Source organism: Oreochromis niloticus, linkage group LG16 (assembly GCF_001858045.2).
Source record: "Oreochromis niloticus isolate F11D_XX linkage group LG16, O_niloticus_UMD_NMBU, whole genome shotgun sequence".
Lineage (NCBI taxonomy): Eukaryota > Metazoa > Chordata > Actinopteri > Cichliformes > Cichlidae > Oreochromis > Oreochromis niloticus.
Genome location: NC_031987.2, coordinates 30,920,975 through 30,943,854, shown reverse-complemented (window position 1 = coordinate 30,943,854; position 22,880 = coordinate 30,920,975). Strand labels below are relative to the sequence as shown.

Genomic DNA, 22,880 nt, shown 5'->3' with positions numbered 1-22,880 from the left:
CATTTATGTCTGAGCACAGCTGACTGAAACAAACCATAGAATCACACTGGTCCTCCCCACTCAGTCTTCTTACTTAGAAGCTAAATCTCTCTAAAACACTCGCCTGCTGCTTGCAGTTTATGTCCTTCTTCCAAGGCATTAACATTAGGTGTGGTTTCCTAAGATACTCCTCCCTGTGTTCATGTTCCTCCATGTTTCTTAGCTCTGCTGCAGATTAGGTCAGTTACAGTAAAGGCCAGTAAAGTCTGAGTAGACTAACATCACCCAAACTCAAATGTGTATCATGTTTGAAATTTAGACTGTAAATTTTGATAAGTCCTTGACTGACACCACCAATGTCTTCTCGCAGGTCATGTGTGCGATGGGTAAACTCCAACCTAGTCAGATCTGGCAACCTGAGCCTGAGAACGAGGTAAGAGAAGTCCTCATACACCAAATTACAAGTTGGCTTTTGATAAAAAATGAACAATCAGTGGAGAAACACTCTGAAATCTCTGGTCATGAATCCAAAACACTGGGCTTAAACAGCACTCTGACGCATATTTAGAAGTGGACATTTAGAAGAGGGTCTGTTGCAAGCGTCAAAAATTTAAGACCAAATTCCCAAAGTGTGGCAGAATACAACATACCACATGAAATCACGCTGAACAAAAGACTGCAGAGAAAAAATGGATGTGGTTACAGTGATTTATGAACTTCTATTTTAATGTCTTTTTGTTATGTATTTTACCATAAATGATACTGTGAAAAAGATCCTCCTGCAATAAATGAGAAAAAAAACTACCAGGGGAGACCATAATGTTTCTTGGGGTTGTAAACCAAGAGAGGTCATTTTCTCCCTAGCTTTCTATACAATCATTTGCAAGCAGAAGAGTTGCCCCCTGCTGGTCATTTTAAAAAAAAAAATGTAGGTTTAACGGTGCGTTCACACCGAACGCGATAGGCGCGAGCGAAAACGCCCCAAACGCCCCTAATTTGACACGTGCACATTCGCACCTCAACGTGTCCAAGACAAATCCATCGGGCCTCAAAATTGCATCTTTCCACGCGCGTGGACCGGAAATGTGGGAGGAAGTTGTGCCAGATGTGTTGTGCTGCAGATGTCCTCTGAATAAACACATCATCTCGTTAGCGGAAAGGTATTTGTACATCAGTGGGAAAATAGCGGGACAGTATGCGGGCTTTTGCACGGTTTCATCGGGTCAGTCTGAACCTTAAAAAGCAGAATGAATGAACTTACCAGGTTGCCCAATCTCCTCACTAATGTGCCTCCAAGCTAGGTCCTTTTTATTCCTGTCTCGGTAGAAGTAGCAACCAGCATCATTTAGCTCTGGGTGATTAGCCACGGCACTGATGAGCTTTTCCTCCATACTGAATGACGAATGAAGGGTTTTGGCTGGATCTGCCCCTTTGACCTAGTTACAGCCACGTCACCAGGCTCCTGATTGGTTGCCGCGGCGCGATTTGACGCCGGAGTTCAGATTTTCCAACTCGAGCGGTTGGCGCAATACGGGCGTGTGCACAAAATGCAACACACAATCTGACACGCGTGGTTTTCTTCGCGAGTCAAACGCGCCCCACGCGCTACACTGACGCGCGTTTCAGGCGTTTTGGCGTTTTGGCGACGCAAATCTGCTTCCGCATGTTCGCCGGATGCGCAATCGCGTGTCATCGCGCTCTTTCCATTGACTTTACATGTGAACCTGACGCTCTGGCCGCCTCTATCGCGTTCGGTGTGAACGCACCGTGCGTTCACACCAAACGCGATAGACGCGAGCGAAAACGCCCCAAACACCCCTAATTTGACGCGTGCTCATTCGCACCTCAACGCGTGTCCAAGAAAAATCCATCGCGTGCGTGAACCGGAAATGTGGGAGGAATGTGGGAGGAAGTTTTATTATGCTGTGCTTTTTCTCCGTCTGCGCGCCACTTTCGTGCGCCTTTTTCCCTCGCGGTGCAGGTGTGTATCTCCGAATGAGGGTCATAGTTATGAGTGTTTTTGTGCTGTTTTTTCTATTGGACGTGATGGTTATCAAAACCAAACATGATAAGTTTGGCAAGCGCAGGAGACACAACACGGAGGAGATTTGTCAATCAGGCTGCAGAATGCAATGCGCATTGTTGAAAGCTGTACGGTGCAATAACAAAAATCAGCGAAATGTGACGGGTGAACAGCGGGACCACTGTATACTGTTTTATTAATAAACAAAATATATTCCTATATGACAACACGCATAAATTAACTGCCTACATTAATTCACTGTAAACCTTGTCCTTCTGACTGACACTCCCCTGCTGCCTTTCCGGGCTGTCCCTGGTCCTCGGGGGGGAAGTTCTCCACGGTCCGCACCATATTGCCGCTAGTCTCCCGTGGGGTGAGGAAGGGGTCCAGAAACCCCATGACCGCGAAGAACTTCCATCTCTTCCCCGATCCTGCTGCAGACCCACTCCTCTTCTCCTTCTCTGTCCTCTTCTCCTTATTATATGTGTCCCTGAGGCTCTTCCACTTTCTCCTGCAGATGTCCTCTGAATAAACACATTATCTTGTTAGCGGAAAGGTATTTGTACATCAGTGGGAAAATAGCGGGACAGTACGCGTCAGTACCTAGGTCAGAGCCACGTCACCAGCCTCCTGATTGGTTGTCGCGGCGCGAATTGACGCCGGAGTTCAGATTTTCCAACTCGAGCGGTAGAGGTGAAACACGGGTATGCACAAAATGCAACACAAAAACTCACGCGCGTGGTTTTTTTCGCGAGTCAAACGCGCCAGACGCGCTACACTGACGTGCGTTTCACACGTTTTGGCGTTTTCGCGACGCAAATCTGCTTCCGAATTTTCGCCGGGCGCGTGTCATCGCGCTCTTTCCATTGAGAAAGTATGAAAAGTAAGACACCTATGCATTGTTTACACATTTTGGACCCAAGATTACATAAGTTGCATATTGCCAAATCATCTATCAACTATCTAGTTAATATCATGCACATGAAAAAAGCAGATATCATCATTCCCTCTGTCCTACAGGAAGTCCTGGCACTCCCATTTGTCACCACCTTCTGGGAGAGAAACCTGCCTTCGGTTGATGGTTTCCTCAACTTCTTAGGAGTCTCCACATTCCTGTCTGCTGCTGCCGCAGCTGGCCTGGTGGCCTACAAGAAGGGCATCATCCCCCGGAGTTAAACCACCCTGTCATCTCACTCCTCCACATCTCAAGGGAACACGTCTCAATACACAGTTGTGTACTTCTAGCGCACTACTTTATGGGCCCAAACTACAGAGTAGTGACCTACATAGGGCAGAGGCGGAGCCAGACATTTTATACACCCGGGGCTTAGCCCTAAAGGGTAGTATGCATGTGGGATGGGGGGGGGGGTTAGAAATGACTGAAAGATTTATTAGGCTGTGTTTTGAGTTTTGTTAAAAAAAGAATCACTTCATATAGGAAAAAAATATATATCACATATGCAGGACACCTTAAACTAGTTTTTTAATTAAGCAGCAAGGCAGAACAAAATCAGGGCTGTATCAAGACACGAGGACTAAACCCCAGTTCAACCAGACCCAGAACTGATCCGGAATTAAAACAGGACTACAACAGTGCAAAATCAGGACTACTTAGGACTTGGGATGATAGTAGCAGAATGGAATCGTCTGGAGTTTTCTTTTTAATTAACAATAAACTTAGTGTATATGTACTCCTAAATTTGATGAAAGTGATAAAAAATAGACAGCTCTCTGTCTTTATTCTGACATTTAACTAATTCAAAAGATATTTCAATATTTATTTATCTAAAACAAAAAAAGTTTACTCTAAATTGATGTTTAACAAAAAAAATGTTTTTATGTTTTCTCCCTAAAGTGTATGTAAATATCTGGTTTCAACTGTGAATATACTGTTGTGTATTGAAATTCCTTGTTTTGCATAGAAATATACTGAACAACATATAAAGCATAATGTATAAGTAACATTTACCTGAGTTTTTTCTTTGAAAGAAGCCCCTTATGTCCATTGTTGTGTTCATCAGTACATAACTGAAACCGGTTTAGAGTGCTTTATTTAGCCGTGGAGGGTAACAACTGAAAATATGAAATAAACACACATGTAAGATAAGACTCTAAAAAAACAGCATTGCTGTTCGGCTTTTCATTTCGCCAAGAGCAAGTAACGTAATATGGGTCAAGTGATCAGTTTGATATCAATCAAAACCGTCATATTTACATTATTTGTAGAGTACGAATGATTTGCTTTGGTACCTGGTCAAACTTAAGCTCTCCTCTGTCTGCCTGGCTGCACTTCTCCTACAGCAAACTCGCAGGCAGCAGCTTCTGAATTCAAAATCCTGCTCCTCACATACAAGGTCTTAAATAATCAGGCCCCATCTTAATGTAGTACCATATCACCCTATTAGAGCACTTCGCTCTTGCACTGCAGGCCTACTTGTTGTTCCTAGAGTATTTAAAAGTAGAATGGGAGGCAGAGCCTTCAGTTTTCAGGCCCCTCTTCTGTGGAACCAACTTCCAGTTTGGATTCGGGAGACAGACACTATCTCTACTTTCAAGATTAGGCTTAAAACTTTCCTTTTTGCTAAAGCATATAGTTAGGGCTGGACCAGGTGACCCTGAATCCTCCCTTAGTTATGCTGCAATAGACGTAGGCTGCCGGGGATTCCCATGATGCATTGAGTTTTTCCCTTCCAGTCACCTTTCTCACTCACTATGTGCTAATAGACCTCTCTGCATCGAATCATATCTGTTATTAATCTCTGTCTCTCTTCCACAGCATGTCTTTCATCCTGTTTTCCGTCTTTCATCCTGTTTTCCTTCTTTCACCCCAACCGGTCGCAGCAGATGGCCGCCCCTCCCTGAGCCTGGTTCTGCCGGAGGTTTCTTCCTGTTAAAAGGGAGTTTTTCCTTCCCACTGTCGCCAAAGTGCTTGCTCATAGGGGGTCATATGATTGTTGGGTTTTTCTCTGTATTTATTATTGTGCTATCTACTGTACAATATAAAGCGCCTTGAGGCGACTTTTGTTGTGATTTGGCGCTATATAAATAAAATTGAATTGAATTGAATTGAATTCTCCCCCCTCGCAGTGCCCAGTCGCCTAGTGCCTGAGCTCGGATCATACCAAAATTAGGGGGAATTTACGACTGTGCGCTATGTGCTTCTGTAACTATTACTATCCCATACACTGCCAATGTTAGGTTTATATTGTTGGATTGTCATTTATGCTTAGAAACATATACTCATATATGTTTAGAGGTATATAATCAATTGCATAATAATAGAGGTCTGATCCTTAGTAGTCTGCAAAGACTCTGTGTGCCTTCCAGAGTGTTCTGGCATGCACACACATCCTAAGGTCATGAGAGAGGTTGTACCTTCTCTTACTGATTTATGGTATAGGAGGACACCTACTCTGTATCTGTTTTAGTATAAGAGCCCTTTGTTTTGGTGGACCGGTAGACTCCTGGTACCGGCTTTTTAAGGAGGCGTTCACAGGGCCATATCTTGATACATACACACACACACACATACCTACATGACACACAGACAAGGTATTCTTTGTTCACATGTATGCCTATGTAAGATGTCATATGTTAATGAACCTATGCATATTCATGTAACCACAATAAAGAGTGGTGCTATGGGGGAGCTAACTGAGTGGGGTTCGAGCGGCAGGAACAGCGCTCGTCTCAGGCATCTCCCTCGTGCACGAGATTACCCAAAGAGCTCTGGTGACTTGCGTCTTGTTTTTGCCACTGTAGTAGAATTGTCTTGGCGTTCCAGCAATAGGTTAATGCCAGATGAACCTATCAGCCAATGAAATCCACTGTGTCGGTTATATGTGCGTTTATAAAAGTTGCCATGCTTACTGTGTGTATGAGTCTCGCGTGCTTTGGCGAGCATGCATTTGTGAGCGCGTTGTTGTCAAAGTTTTTGCACAAAGTGTGCGAGTGCGTGTGCATGAGTTTCCACTGTGTGTCTAATTACCTCTGCTGTTTTTAGGTGCTGATTTATTCTGGCCAAGCAGCCATAGCTGTTTGATGAAATCCAGTGACTTCAGAAGAGAAAAGAGCACCTAAAGTGAGTTGGTACTGCGTGAAATGGGCAAAGTTGTTTCTCTTAAATTTAAATTTTATTTAGATCCCAAAGCCCAAATTATGTGCCCTAATATGAAATTACTGAATTCATATAGCTAGTTATCTCCTTCATGGTAACTCCTTTCATATAAATCCTCTGTTTAAACTATAGTAAGTCGTAGGTATCAGCAAATATGGCCACCAAAAATTAAGACAGTGCCAGTCTAAGTACTGAACCCATAAATTTAATTGGTAATCCATAAACTAATGGTGATAGTAATGATTATTATAAAGAATAATTAAACACTTCTCAGTTATAGTTCCTTGTTGTTTTAACTCCTTACCCCCTTGTATAAATCGGCCAGGATTAAGCTTGAATACTTCAGGCTTATAGAACAAAACGACTGGTGTGCATCAGAAGTTAGTGCGGGTGGTCTCTCCCTATGCAGCTACACTTGGAAAAACCCAGAAACTGTTCAGATCATCTTCAAACCACGACTTTATTGATATACGCTGAGGTGTCAAAATTCATCATCAAGGCTACAAAGGGGATGTTGTCAATGTCGCCAGCGATCAGTCATCCTGCTAAAATCATGTGTCGGAGGTGTAGATGTGAAAGCCAACCTGCTGCACAGTCCTCTGTGTGCAGCTCTTTATGCCCACTACAAGAATCATGCTGTTCTTGTCCCAAAGATGTTTGTGAGTGTAGTTTATCTGTTGTGCCTTAATGAAAGTCGTAACGTTTTTGTCATTTTATCACAAGTGCCTGTGACTCTGACACTCTCAGCCCTCATCCCTCTTTCCCTCCCCCACCTGCTCCTGAGGTGAGAAGTCAGATGGACCAGGTCATCGGTCCAAGGCATCATCTGCGCTCATTAACAGGGGTTAATGTGTTCAAGTGCATCCAAAACCTTTCATTTTTAAAGTTCCCCTTACCTGAGTTATGTCCTCACTGCAAACTTGACTCAGGTAAAGCCGAGTGTAAAAACACAGCATCAGAGCTCAGACTGTTGAGGTGATCCCTCTGCTTATCTCTGTATCCGTGTGTGCTTTGTGTTGTGCCTGCAGCGCTTCTTCCCTCGTTGTGGTGTCCCTCTCCCGTCTGACCCTCAGTCCCAGTGCAGGTTTTGTGCTCTTGCAGTTCTAGAAGTAATGATTGAATAATGATGTCACTTTTTGAACCATCACTAAAAGTGTTTGAGTTTATGGTTGGCTGAACAAACAAAGCCAGCAAATTCCATCCACCCTGTAAAAAAACAACAACAAAAAACTACAGCACTCACAACAAACCATCAGCAGACGTGATGCAGCGTTATTCATTATGGGGGGTTTTCTGGAGACACCCCCTCCCTCCCTTTGTCCCTCTGTGCATATGAGCCTTCTTAACTATTCCTGTGACCTGCTCTTTGATGTCTTTGATTCCTCATACAAAGATGGTGATATTTAACAAAATGTGAAATAAATCTTTTACTCATCTTAACCTGATTTATTCTGGTGTCGTGTGTGTATTATAAGTGTCATTATGTCCACTCTGAGCAGAGCTATAGCCCAAAGGAGTGAAAACAGTGGTGTAATAGTTAAGCAAAATGTAAAAAAAATAATAATAATTAAAAGCTTGTCGAATTCCAAAAAAAGGACACTGGGTCAATTGTAAATAAAACCAGAATTCAATGATTTGCAAACAACAGAACATAGATGGCATATCAAATGTTTAAGCTGAGTCAGTGTGCCATTTTAAGAAAAATAAGCTCATTTTGAATTTGATGGCAGCACCGGGTTTAAAAATAGTTGAGACGGGGCAACAAAAGGCAGGAAAAGTAAGTAGTGCTAAAAAGGTTAGGTTAGCATCAGATCAGTAACATTACTGGAGTGTAAAAAGAGCGTTTCAGAAGCAAAGTTGGATGGTAAATGGCCTGTATTTGTATAGCGCTTTACTTAGTCCCTATCGACCCCAAAGCGCTTTACACTACATTCAGTCATTCACACACTGGTGATGGCAAGTTACATTGTAGCTGTAGCTGACCACCATCAATAGGCAACAGGTGAAGTGTCTTGCCCAAGGACACAACGACCGAGACTGTCGGAGCCAGGGCTCGAACCGGCAACCTTCCAATTACAAGACGAACTGCCAACTCTTGAGCCACAATCGCCCCGATGGAGGTTTACCAATCTGCAAAAACCTGCCTGTACAAATTATGGAACAATTTCTGAATACTATTCCTCAACATAAAACTGCCCTGACTTTGTGTGGAGAAGGCTGGAGGGATAGCTCAGTAGGTAGTGTGGTACCTCATGATCGGGAGGTCGAGGGTTTGAATCCACTGAACGGCTACCCTGAGGTACCCGTGAGCAAGGAACCATCCCTATACACTGCTCCCTGGGCGCTGGGTTGGTTTCTACCCACTGCTTCACTGGGTGAATGGGTTAAATGCAGAGAGTAATTTCCCCACGGGGATCAGTAAAGTATGCATGATTATTACCCTACAGAGAAGAAGCCATATGTGAACATGATCCAGAAACACCATCATCTGTGCCAAAGCTCATTTAAAATGAAGTGAGGTAAAGTAGTCAGTCAAACTGAAATTTCAAGTTCTTTTATGGAAAACACTGATGACATAATAAGGCCTATTATCGACACACAATTCAAAAGCCTGCATCTCTGATGGTATGGTGTGTGAGTGCCTGGCAGACCACACATGTAGAAAGGCACGATCTAATGCTGATGCTGAAAAAATAATGGCTCCCTCTTGTTAAATCATGAATTTGCTGTGATTAACCAAATTTGTTGGAAAGCTGAGTTTAATTTTACCAGCCACATTGTGGCCTCATTATGGCCAGAGCTGCTGAATCAAGAAATCATCTGACAAAGTGAAGTAAGCTAAAAGTGCTCAAAAAGCAACACATGATGTCACGATCTAAAACTTAAGAACAGCTGAGAAAGAAAGTCAGTGACATCATTCTGGAAACAGTTACAGAGCCAGTTCCAAGGCTTGTGGGAGAAAACTTGGAACATTGGTCAACCTTCCCGGGAGTTACCAGCCTACCAAAGCACATCGACAACTCATCCAGGAGGTTTCAAAAGACCCCAGAACAACATCTAAAGAACTGCAGACCTCACATGTCTCAGTTAAGATCAGAGTTCATGATTCAGCAGTAAGAAAGAAAGAGGGCAAAAATGGTAACGTTCTAAGGAGAAAACCACCGCTCACCAAAAAAGAACACAAAGGCTCATCTCACATTTGGGTGCTGCCTCCTTCATGGCCAGTAAGAGTTTGGGGAAGATATATTGTGGACCTATGAGACAAAAGTTGAACTTTGTAAGGTTTGAGTCCCGTTACAGGTGGTGTAAAACTAACACAGCATTTCATAAAAAGAACATCATACCAACAGTCAAACATGGTGATGGTACTGTGACGGTCTGGGGCTGCTTTGCTGCTTCAGGACATGGATGACTTTTTGTAATTGATGGAACCATGAATTCTGCTCTCTACCAGAAAATCCTGAATTTTATGCCCTGAAGCTCAAACACACATGAGTTATGCAGCAGAGCAGCGGTGGTGGTGGTTGTAATGGTGTGGGGGATGTTTTCTTGCTACAGTACCAACTGAGCATTGTTTAAGTCCCACAGCATTCCTAAAAATTGTTGCTGATCATATCACTCCCTTTATGGCCACACCTGTCAACTCATCTCAAACTGGTTTTTTAAACATGGCAATAAATTGGAAACATCTGGGTCCACACCTCAAAGCCTGTACAGCCCTGATGAGGGCCAGGCAATGTTGCTGAGAAAGGGAAAGAACTGACACACACGCACACACACACACACACACACACACACACACACACACACACACACACACACACATCCAGCAATTCCTGGACAAAAGAATGGATTTGTTATGTTTCACTGACAAGTCGGTAATTAACTTACAGGTGTTGGAAACTATAACCAAAGGCACTGTTGAGGTTTAAACCAAAAATGCATTCCAGCAAATAATATAATCCAAACAACTGGAAGAGAGACTGACAAACCAACAAAGTTTGAGGGTGAGATGGGACTAGATATACACTAGGGGGTAATGGAAACAGAGACAAAGGTGGCACCATGAAAGCAGTAGAGGAATTAGACATATAGTCTAATGAATAAATGCTTGAACAAGTCCTGCAACCTTGCATGAATGTGAACTAAATTTCCTGGCAATCAGCTGATGCTGTGAAGGCAACAGGCTTCCGTGTAATGACAAGTGTAGAAAAAAAAGAAAAGGAAAAATAAACTTGCTCTGGCAACAATGAGAGTGTGCAAAATGTTAATGTGCAGTAAAAAAATCTGACCAGCTGGTGGAGCTATAGGACAAGTCAGTGGATTACACGAGACATTAATATTCATCATCTGGAAACAGTGGGTGTTTGTGCACAGCACGGTAGCATGGCTGGAAATATTCTAGCCGCTTTCTTCGTGACAACATCACAACAAACAGAAAGCAGTCAGCAGCCAAATTACTCATAAAAGAACTCAATAACAGATGGATAAGTGTTTGGACTTTCCGTAAGTGAAATTTTAGGCCTCTAGCTTCTCGACTGGAATTCTTTGTAGAGTGTGTATTTGCATAAACCAAATACCATCAAGATCTCAGCAGGACCCCAGGAGAGCTCAGAGAGGCTCAGAGAGTAGTGCTGGGGTGGAGCAACAGAGGGAAAGAGTTCATTACGCAAGAGACTACACCAAATCTGGGCCAGAAGGAGGGCAAGAGAAAGGGTACGAGTTTGAGGCCTAACAATACCATTTCCACTTGTCAGAAATGTCAAACACCACATAGACAACCTTTACTTCTAGGTTTAGCAGAACAGCCTGCTTTTTGAGACAAAACACACCGTAGCTTATCTTTTTCAGGCCAGTCTTGTCCCCTCAGTGTGCATGTGTGTGTGTGTGTGTGTGTGTGTGTCTGCACTTCTTCATGCCAGGACGCTCTGCAGTGATAAGATGCCTTCCTCTTTTATCTCTTCGGCATTTAATTGAATCTCCCACTTTGAGCTCCTCACTGCGGGCTCCTTCACATAAATTCAAGAATTGTAAAATCGGCATAAATCATCACAGACCACAGTGTATGGATGTCAGTGCTGAGATTATTAGAAAAATTCCCTTATGAAGTGAGACACAGAGTAGCAAGTACCGATGTGTGTGTTTTACTTGGAAGGAGGCAAGTAAAAATAGTTATTTAAAAAAGGAGAAAAAACGAAGAAGTGCTTGTGTGAATTGGTGAATGAGAAGTTGTGTAAAGTGCTCTGAGTAGAAAAGCCCTTTTACCAGCTTGCACACAGTGAACGTATATGCAAGTGCTCACCGGGGCAATACCACATTGTCATCAAGGAACAACCTTGATACTCTTATAATTATATAGAAACAGCTACATGATGTACTCGTACATGATTGTAACTGTGCGTTCGGTAACAGATAGCAGAAGACCTAAAACAAGGCCTGAGAAAAGGACAGATTAGTGGGACAGAGAAGGAAAGATTCTCAGTGTACCAGAAAGAGACTTTTGCATAACTTCAATAGTTTTTCTATCAGTACTTCCGGTGTTTTTTTCTGTTCAGTCTCATTGCGAAGTCCAGCGTTTTATTATTGCAGTTGTGCGTGCTGCCACTAGGGGGCAGACAGAAACCACTAATGCAGACTCAATAAAGACCAGTAAGTGTTGTCATTCAAGCACAGGTCATTTTTGGATGTTTTTTCCACACGTGATGCCCTCGTTTGGTGTTTTAAGAATTGTTTGCATGCACACAAAGACACGTGGGGGGACGTGGGGTCTTGCTGTCACATTAATGCTCCACTGGGGTTAGTCATGTTGTCCCTGGGCTTCTTTTGCTGGTTGACATATGGCACTTACGTTGCTTTCATCACTCCATTCTGAGCTGTGATAGCCAGAGGCTCATCCAGTCTCAGATTGACATACCAGGCTTAGTCACTGTAACCACTTTCCATTCCCACGCTGCAAGGCTCTGACAGCGTTTGCTTTCCAGTGTGCACAAAGGTTGTGTAACTGCAGCATGCACCAGAGCAGCTGCATGGGAAGTGGCAGGATGACATCTGCTGTGGGGCTGCTGTTTTTGGTTTATTTTACATAGGTGTCAATGCAGGCGCACACAGACAATACTCCAGCACCGCCACCTTTAGCCACACCGTCTCTCTCTTTATTAGACTATAGCTCTGCTCCTGGCCCCACTGCAGCTCGCTGTGATATGAAATCTGACACTGTCAATTTACCTCCCAATCCGTCAGACTGTGGATTGGATTCAGATGGCAATGTGGTGGGGACTGGGGACTTGGAGCTGTGGCCTTGGCAACCACTAGCCATCCATCCACCCACATCCATATTCCAACAAGTTCCTTCAACGGTGAAATCGTCTGCAATCTTCCGTTAAATGTTCCCACTGCACGTTCGATGTTAGATTGTTTGTTTGTGCTGGGGTACTAGGGCGGTCTGAATTCCTCCCCTAGGCACTGAGGTGAACTAGTGTCAGAATTCATTTTAAATGTAAATATGGTTTTATTAAGTGCAAGCTGAAAGCACAGAGAAATAGGAGACATGGTAAAATACTACAAATCTACAATGATCCTGGTTTTAAAACACTTGGGTGAGCATCTCATGTCTTTATTACCGAGTTCAAAGAAGTGAGGTGACCATGAAAAAAATCATTAGTTTTCCTATAGTGGCTATGGCCGTCGGTTTCGACTCCACCATCAACTGAATGTGAGTATGAATGGTTGACTGTCTCTCTGTCTTCAAAAGTTTAATTTGTTCATCTGGACGTAACGTTTTCAGTGGGAGAAACGTTTCGTCACTCATCCAAGTGACTTCTTCAGTCTCAGCTGACTGCAGGTTTCCCCAGTCTTATAAACAGTACATTTGCATAATGACTGAAACCAGCCCACTGAAGGAACAATGGGCTGGGAGGTCAGTTCCTTTATCATAATTATGAAAATTCTCATGACCATTGATCAAAGACCACTGATCAATGGCCATGAGTACCATTCACAGAGAGTTGGGGAATGGCTGCAATCACAGCATTGTAAGATGGTGAAAGATGTACCCTTAGGCCCCCTCCTCGATTCAGAGATGGTCTTTCCCTTTTCACGTAAATGGCCTCCTTGACTCCGCGCTCAAACCAGCGTTCTTCCCTGTCCAGGATGTGTACATCCTCATCATTGAGAGAGTGTCCACTGGCCTGTAGCTGTAAATAGACTGCAGAGTCCTGGCCTGACGAGGTAGCTCTTCTGTGTTGTGCCATCCGCTTCGCAAGAGGTTGTTTGATTTCCCCGATATATAAATCCTGGCAATCCTCCTGGCACTTAACAGCTTACAGCGTTACTCTGTTTGTGTCGGGTGACCCAAGCCTTAGGGTGGACCAATTTCTGGCGTAGCGTTTTTTGGGGGATTTAAAAGCCACAGAGACACGGTGTTTAGAAAAAAATCACTCAACTGCTCCGATACTCCTGACACATACGGGATCACTACAGGTTTTCGCTTAGGCAGCAGTTTTCATTCTTTCCTGGATCGGCTGGAGCTTTCTTTTGGCGCCTTCCCAGCTTTGACAAAAGTCCATCTGGGATAACCACATTTACTCAGGGCCTTCTCGATGTGATGTTCTTCAGCTTCCCTGGCCGCTGTGTCTGTGGGGATGGTGTTCGCTCTGTGTTGTAGCGTCCTGATGACACCCAGTTTATGTTCCAGTGGATGATAAGAGTCAAACTTTAAATACTGATCCGTATTAGGGCTGCCACAAACGATTATTTTGATAGTCGACTAGTCACGGATTATTTTTGCGATTAGTCAACTAATCAGATCATGCATCCATTGGACGTAAAACGTACAGCTTATTGCACCAGCATGCATCTGCTCTTGTAAAACTATCATTAGCTTACAGCTTTAAGTGTTTAAGGTATGTGCTAGCAAAAAATAACGACAAGATGATAGTTTATTAAATTTGAATGAAATTTGCAGATTGTTTCAGTGAAGTTTAATAAACTCAGCCGTCTGCTCCTTGCTATCTAAAATATAACAGGACACCGGAGTAGGGCTGGGCTATATCATACCGTTCCCGGTAATACCGGTGTAATTTTGGGCAACGATAGGAAAATGAAATATCGCGATAGAATATGGGTAAAACGCGCATGCGCAGCGCCTATGTTTACACACGCACATGGCGGCGACGCAGAATGAGAAGAGCGAAAGTGGATCGTTAAATGAAACGGATGAACCAGAATTGGTTTGTAAAAATGCTGCAACTTCAGTGGTGTGGAACTGGTTTAGCTTTCGTCCGTCAGATACACAACAAAGCACTATTTTTGGTAGAGCATGCTAGCAGGCTGTCGTTATTACCGTGTTGTTTGGAAAATACAGCACACTTAAAATCAATCCTTTGATTTTTCTGAAAATCGACAGTGCCCCTTATAATCCTGTGTGCCTTATGTATGAGTTCTGGTTGTGTTTACTGACCTCGAAACGATTTTATGTGGTACACATAAAAAAATAAAATAAAATACAAATAAACAAATAAAAATCTGTCAAATGTTTTTGCTAAGCTACGAAGCCGCACCGCTTGATGTATTGTTGGAGCATTATGGCTATCGTGGGCAGGAGCCTTGCAGAGTGATACGTACTGTGCTTCAACATAATATTACCGTATTGTGTGTGTATAACCTCTTTTTAGGTTTTGTGGATATTCTACATGGTTATGCTGAGGATATGTCGGCCAATTTCCACTGGAAATGCCTTTTGGTTAAACTGTCAGCAAGGAATTTGCACTGTTAAATTTTTATATAACTTTAATGCACATAAAAAACAGCTGCTTGTTTAAGTGAAAATACATTGATGGGGTTTTTTGCACTAATAAAGTTGTGGAGTTGTAAAGTATTTTGTCTAGTGTCAATTATATCGTCAGTTATATCGTTATCGCAAATTTTCAAATGTATATCGTGATAAATATTTTTGGTCATATCGCCCTGCTCTACACCGGAGTATGTTCTCGAGCATCTCACACTTCTTTTAATCAGTTGTCTGCTTGACGTTTATTCAGCTGTGTAAAAACTATAACTTTAATCTCAGCCAAACCAATTTACTCAGGAACAAATAAAATACTAAAAAAAGCCAAACAATATAATTTTTAAGTTATCTAAGTGACTTATATATCATGTTTAACCTGAGTAGCGAAAGACGGCGGTGGGTTTGAAAATGATTTGCCCAGAGTGCAGTGTTCTCACCGGCTCTAGTGAGCCTTGAACCCAGGCTAGCTATTGAGCTAGCCGAGGTGGGTAACAGACGTCTCCGAAAATGTCGGAGCAGTTTTGAAAATATGTGGTGTCTTGATAAACTGAGCAGATATTTGAGGTTTACACAGCTACATTCTCGCCTGAAAATATGTTAAACGTTTATTTTGTGACCCAGAAAGAATAATAAGAGTAATGATAAAACTAATTAGCTGCCGCCATTGTTGGAAACTGAGCTGGGCCGCGCTATGAATTCTGGGACACAGCTTCTTCTTCTTCGGGGTTTAACAGCAGCTGACATCCTTGTACATGCAGTGCTGCCATCTTCTGTTTCAGTCCATTATTACACTCTTAAATCCTACTGCTTATTCCTGCGTCTTTTGGGATCGTACAAAGCTTCAAACGACGCTTCGACTATTAAATTAGTCGTCGACGATTTTGATAGTCGACGTAATCGTGACTAGTTGACTAATCGTGGCAGCCCTAATCCGTATGTGTAGGTTTCTGGGACACATCAGCTTTTAGATATCCCCCATTACTGATGGAAATCTCACAGTCTAAGAAGACTAACCTGCTACTTTTCATATCCTCCCTGGTGAATTTGATGTGTCGGTCCACCGAGTTAATGTGATCTGTGAAATGTGGTACGTCCTGAGATTTGATTTTCAGCCAGGTGTCATCCACATACCTGAACCAATGACTTGGTGGTGTTCCAGCCAGTCTGCAGACCTTAGTCTGCAGACTGGCTAAGGTAAAGACAACCGGTCAAAACATCACTGTCTCCACCTGCAGCCTTAAAACCTCACTGGATCATCTGCAGCTTGTATAAAACACTACTGCAAAGCTCCTTACCTGATCCACATCACTTCTCTCACACTGCACTGGCTCCCCATTAAATTTAAAATTCAAAATGGTCACTGCACCCATTTCCCATTTTTCTAACAAAATATAAAGGAGACTCAAGACTTTACTATAGGAGAGTGAAAGGTACCTGGAATGCTGACTTAATTTGAAAACTTCAGCTTTGAGGAAATAATGAAGGTAAATAGGGAGTTGCATTTTGTTTTTTTCTCACTGACTGCCTATAATCTTAACACAAATAAAGACAGCTTGCAAGAATAGGTAGAATTAGAAAGAACAGCTTACCTACATTGTCAACGTACCCAATTTACCCAGCCAGTCCAATTATCAATACAAAATTAATAAAGTATTTCAGTAATACAATGTTACAGCCTGGAATTAAGAATCCTCAATATTCCTCTTTATAAATGGAGCAATCCTTGTAAAGTTTTAGCATAACCGAAAATCCTCGTCTGTGAACACAACTAACAAACACATTAGGGTTTTGCTTGCAAACAGATTCCACCACTGTTTTGTGTTTTCCTCTTTCTCATCTTCGTTCAGGTTCTAAAACAAAGAAGAGTAAAGCCGCCAGACATCCAGGTGTGTGTATGTTTGTGTGTGTGTGTGTGTGTGTGTGTGTGTGTGTGTGTGTGTGTGTGTGTGTGTAGTACAACAGCTTGCAGTGTGGTACCGACCATCCCAAATCCTTGTGCTTTTTATTAGGTGAATGAAATTCTAGTGTTTTATTAGTCTGTTACTTAGACCTAATTAGCCAATATGTGTTCTGTGTATTTTACCTTTTACAATTTATGAATGTTTTCATAAACAGGTGGGTCAGGGCCAGACCTGTAGCTCTTCCTCCAATGAATATATCACTGAGCATTGAAATAACAGAAACGAAGGGAAAGAAATTCTTTTTGTTAAAGTTTATTGTTTGCATTTGAAAATGCAGCTAAAATGCTGGTAATGCACACACACACACACACACACACACACACACACACACACAGAGGCAGAAAAAAAGTGATTGAATGAGACGTGTTGTATAAAGCACTTTAAATGCTCATGTAAAACAGAAAAGCACCGTATAAGAACTGGTCCATTTACCCGTTTGCACTGTAGTGTTTGCAGAGACTTAGTTATATAAGTTAATGTGCCATAAGGATGCTTGACATTAGACTTACTCAGAACCAGGTTAGCTGTTTCCAGTTGACTTTTCCTAATCTGATCTTCAGCTGTACTAGCGGTGATTTTATAAATGAGAGTGACCCCAGTGTTTTTTGTATAACAACAGAACATCTCCCAAAAACGTCTATTTCTTTATGTCATTTGTCCCTTATGAAATAAATTTGGTCTAGTTACTCTGTAACTTGTTTTGTAGTTATTAAGGGGTCAGAAATTAACAGGATTCTCTAAGAATACCTTCTAAATACACGTTAGTATATTTATTAATCATTAATAATGGAATACATTTCAACTTCCAAATCCTGAACTGCTAACCCAAAGTCATAGGTTTTCGATTTCTTTAAACACCAAATAACTACACTTCAGCCACTAGCACCATCAAAGAACCTTGAGTCCTCAGTTAAGCTGTATATTACAGGGAACAGAGCCATTGTTGCCTCCCCTGACTTACAGAGCTGGTATTCTATGATATAGTGGGGCCAGGATGGAGCTATCCCAGACGTCACTGAGCCTGAGGTCTTCACCGTTCTCCTCATCTCACTCTGCTATAGGCTTTCTAACTTATTGTCCAGGGCTGGTGGGACCGACGCCAGATTTATTGCAAGATCCTCAATTGATTACAGCATCGTCTCTTGTCAGACATTTCAATTTGGTTGGAAGAGGAAAAAAATGAGCTTTCTAGTTGTCTGCCATCATGATTTATGGAATGTGTTTGCAGGCATGTTGTCATGCACGGAGAAAGAAAAGACTGACAAATCTGCCTCCAGGTCAGAGTAGCATTGTTGGGTTTATAACTACTTAAAGTAGTATTATTTTTAATTAGGAATATTACACTCTGTTTGGTATGATGGATATGACGGGACAATAGATTGTATTACCAAAGGTCAGGATTCACAGTATCAGGGTTCAGCATATATCTAAATAATCATAGTCCAAAAGTATCAAAGTATTCTTTTAATATTACCCTCAAAAAAGTGTTTGTAATATCCAGCACAGCCAAGTCTGTTGGTTATTTTTACTCTGGAGTTCTACAAAGATCCCAGTACCTAGCAGGACCATTAGCCTCACAATGGCTTCTTGGTGACATTGACAGAGCACTGAAGAGAATTTCCTCTGATATGGAGCCATCAGAGCCTAGTAATGATCAACATCAGTCACTCTGTCAAAGCACATAGACAAAAGAAAGTGAGTGCGACAGGAAAAGTTAGTGAGAGGTACGATCTTTAGAAAGGTGAGAAGACAAAGGAGGTGGCAGAGCAGAAACATTTAGAGGAAGTGAAGAAGAGAAAAGGGAGAGAATTGGACTTGTTTTCTTTCTGACAGGAGGAACTTCTTCATAGTTTGGAAGCTCTTACCTTAGGGGTAGATAACTTCCCAGCACAAGAGAAACATCCAAACTGTAAAAAAATACTGTTTGAGGTTTAGCTTTTTTTTTTCCTTTTTCTTTTTTTGTATTTTGAAAGAGATAATTGGTTCATTATATTGAGAAAGCGTTCTTTTTAGTTCTGATCTTTAGATTTCTCTTCTGTAGTGTCCAGTGGGGTGCTGGAGGAGAGTGAAAGTAAATGACACAGCTACAGGATCTCTTAAAAGGACGTTTTCTGACAGGTGACACGAGAACATCAACCCAAAGCAGCAACACACAGGGCTCTGCATCCTCTCAGCTTCCTCTGATGGTGGGTGAGAGAGTAGTCAAATCAAATTACATGAGCTCGAGAGTTTTAATTCCAGCCGTGGCTGGTACGTCACTGTCTCTAGCCCTGCAGGCCTTTCCATCAGCACTCCAAAGTGATAAATAACTGGGGTAAATAGTAAATCCACCAAAGGCTGCAGTAGGAAGGAGAAGAGGGAGGGAGAGTTGGGGGAGGCTCTCTGAGTCTTAATCCCTCGAGTGAAATAGCTGCAGCATAAGTCGAGCCCTGGAACCCAATATAGTTTATTTCACTCTCACTCACTGTTGTTTTCTCTCTCTATACAATACCAGCTCTCCTGTCTCCTGCACATGTAGGTAAATGGTCCATTACAGTGAAAGCAGAGAAATAAACACTCAAGTGCAACACTTAAGGGAATCAGCTGACTTTGTCATTTTCACAGCTGGTTAAAATGTGTTCCATTTTAAATGCATAATGCCCTCGAGGGTGGAAATAGCTAATCACAACTCATTCTAAATTAGTTTCCACAAATGGCAACCTGGCTTAATCATATCGGAATGCTAACTATGTGGAGTGTTATCGGATTATTCTACCTCAACGAAGACTCAGCTTGAGAGCTCACTTCTGCAGGGGGAAGTTGGGATTTGTGTGCGCATGCATGGAAATGCATCATTGTGAAATGACGCAAGAGCATGATCACATTCCATCTGCTCACCTGTAGAGCCAACATCACAGGGCGGGAAAGTTTCACAACAAGACCAGGAAATAATAGGAAGAATGTGTCAGAGTAACAGCTTACTGTATTCATATATCACTATGCTGTGGGTGAACTGAGCAATAGAAGTGCTAGTGGATCTGATATGCTATCAAACACTAGGCTTTCCCAATGAGAAATACATAAAAAGGAATCAATACTGGCAACACTTAGTTTGGCAGGATGATACTCAGTAAGTCAGTAAGTCAAACTCTCCTAATCATGAGGGAGGCGGGGGAAACAAATCTTCATCATTTAAGGCTGTGTACTGTTTTTAGCTAACAGTGCTACATTCAATCCTTTGAGAGCCGTGTCCTAGTGTAGTTGCTCTGTGACTATGAGTGAAGGTCAGCTTTTAATGCTGAACTTGGAGAAAATAAATAGTAAGCAACAGTTACTAGAGAGAAAACTTAATAGATTGGATCTGTACATGGATTGTCAGAGAAAATAAGAAAAACTGCACGTTGCAAGTTTATGTTGGCACAATCCTACACTTGTGAGGATGATATACATAATCATCGACAGGAACAAGCTCTGAGCACAAGATCCATAGAGGGTGGGGTCTATCACAACAGGCAAGACCCCAGCTCCAGGCTGTGTAAAGATGCCCCTGAGACAATCCAGCACATAACAGCAAAGTGTAAGATGCTAGCAGGCAGGGCATACATAAAACATCATAACCAAGTGGCATAGTATACAGAAACATCTGTGCCGAATATGGCCTGGAAGTCCTGAGACCAAAATGGGAGATGCCCCCAAGGGTGGTGGAGAGTGACCAAGCTAAGATCTTGTGGGACTTCCAGATACAGACGGACAAAATGGTGATGGCTAACCAACCTGACATAGTGATGGTAGACAAGAAAATGGCCGTAGTGATAGATGTAGCATTGAATGAATGACAGCAACATCAGGAAGAAGGAACATGAGAAGCTTGAGAAATAGCAAGGGCTCAGAGAAGAGCTTGAGAAGATGTGGAGGGTGAAGGTAACAGTGGTCCCAGTGGTAATCGGAGCACTAGGTGTGGTGACTCCCAAGCTGACTCCAGCAGATCCCAGGAACAACATCGGCTATCTCTGTCCAGAAGAGCGCAGTCCTAGGAACACCCAAGACATATACATATATATATTGTCACGGGGTGCCGAGGCAGGCCGTGTGTAAATATAAATGGACCCAAGATGCAGACTGCTTAAGTGGTGAGCGAGCTTTATTAACCAAAGAGTGACACACAGAGATAAGGTGGACAAAAAACCAAAACCTAAGAGTAAACTAAACTGGGAAAAGCTAAGCAAAAACAAACCTGAAACAGAGCTGCAGGGAGAACACACGAGAACATGGAGGGTAACAACGCAGACAAACCAGCAACTAACAGAGGCAGACACGAGGTTAAAATACACAGAAGGATAACGAGGGAATGAGACACAAAAGGAGGGCACAGCTGGAAGTAATCAGACCTGACGAGACAGGGGAAAAGTAAACTGAACACACTGAAAACAGACACGGACCTTCAAAGTAAAACAGGAAACACATACACGTAATGACATAACACACCAACTTAACCCAGACTGGGGGACACAGAACATAGGAACATGAACCATGAAACAGAAGAGTACAAACACCCAAGATAACCAAAACCACAGAATAATAATAATAATAATAATAATAATAATAATCATAATAATCTAAAACATAAACACGGAGTCACGGACTCCGGATCATGACAGGACCCCCCCCCTCAAAGGCTGGCTCCAGACAGCCCAACAAGAAACAAAACAACCAGAAAAACAGAAAACAACCCGACCAGGGCGGGCGGAGGGGGTCCAGGACGGAGGGCCCGAGGCAAAACAAAACAGGAGCACCAGAAAGCCAAAAAACAAAAAACAAAACACGAGTCCGAAACCCAAAGAAAAGAAACACACCCGAGCACAAGAACACAAAGTCCAAAGCAGAACAGTTCAGGGGGCCGGCCCGGGGGCCGACAACACAGGAGCCCGGACAGTTCAGGGGGCTGGCCGTGCGGAAGGCAACAGCGGCAATGCAGGCGAAGGTGGTCCAGAGGCCGGCCGCGCGGAAGGGCGCGGCGCCGATGTGGGCACAGTTCAGGGGTCGGCTGTGGGGACGGCAACGGCGGCGACTCAGGCAAAGGGCGTCCGGGGGCCGGCCGTGCGGAAGGCAACGGCGGCAATTCAGGTGAAGGTGGTCCGGGGGCCGCCCACGACGGCGATGGTGCCTGGCCAGTGGCCTGGAAAGTGGCCAGTGAGCTGCAGACCCAGACTGGGCAGGACCAGGCGACGCTGAAGGCGAAGACACGGAGGCTGGGCCAGACGACGCAGAAGCAGAAGCCGCAGCTGGCGTGGATGATGCGGCTGCAGCTGGCGTGGAAGATGCGGCTGCAGCTGGCGTGGAAGATGCGGCTGCAGCTGGCGTGGAAGATGCGGCTGCAGGCGACGGCGTGGAAGCCGGAGACGGAAGCGCTGCAGGCGACGACATGGACGGTGAAGCGGCTGCAGGCGACGGCATGGAAGCCGGAGACGGAAGCGCTGTAGGCGACGACATGGACGGTGAGGCTGCAGCTGGCGGCGGCGTGGAAGCCGGAGACGGAGGCGCCGCAGGCAACAACGTAGACGGTGAGGCTGCAGCTGGCGTGGATGGTGAGGCTGCAGCTGGCGGCGGCGTGGAAGCCGGAAACGGAGGCACTGCAGCTGGCGGCGGCGTGGAAGCCGGAGACGGAGGCGCTGCAGCTGGCGGCGGCGTGGAAGCCGGAGACGGAGGCGCTGCAGCTGGCGGCGGCGTGGAAGCCGGAGACGGAGGCGCTGCAGCTGGCGGCGTGAAAGCCGGAGACGGAGGCGCTGCAGGCTGGACGGATCCCTTGGATCCTCCAGTGACGACTCATGAAAGAATAAAGTTACGGTAAAACCAAGCACAACATTGTTTTTCTTGTGACATTACCAATAAGTTTGATGTGTCACATGGCCCTCTTCCTATTGAAAAAACAAAAGTTGTATCCAAGATGGCCGACTTCTAAATGGCCACCATGGTCACCACCCATCTTGAGGAGTTTGCCCCCTCACATATACTAATGTGCCACAAACAGGACTTTAA

The 22,880-nt window shown here is 43.6% G+C and overlaps 1 protein-coding gene across 4 annotated transcripts in view; it reads left to right on the top strand.

The window, feature by feature from the left end:
- LOC102077099 (amine oxidase [flavin-containing]) overlaps window positions 1-7,564 on the top strand; it is a 42,414-nt gene extending 34,850 nt beyond the window's left edge. The window contains exons 14-16 of one of the 4 annotated variants that reach the window (XM_019352954.2): window positions 350-412; window positions 6,006-6,083; window positions 6,867-7,564. In XM_019352954.2, the coding sequence (XP_019208499.1) occupies window positions 350-412; window positions 6,006-6,044 (102 nt within the window). In that variant the 3' untranslated portion in view covers window positions 6,045-6,083; window positions 6,867-7,564. Of the gene's footprint in view, window positions 1-349; window positions 413-3,022; window positions 3,277-6,005; window positions 6,084-6,444 lie in introns of those variants that run through there. The other 3 variants (XM_019352953.2, XM_019352952.2, XM_019352950.2) reach the window with 3 other exon arrangements.
- Window positions 7,565-22,880: the final 15,316 nt, after the last annotated feature.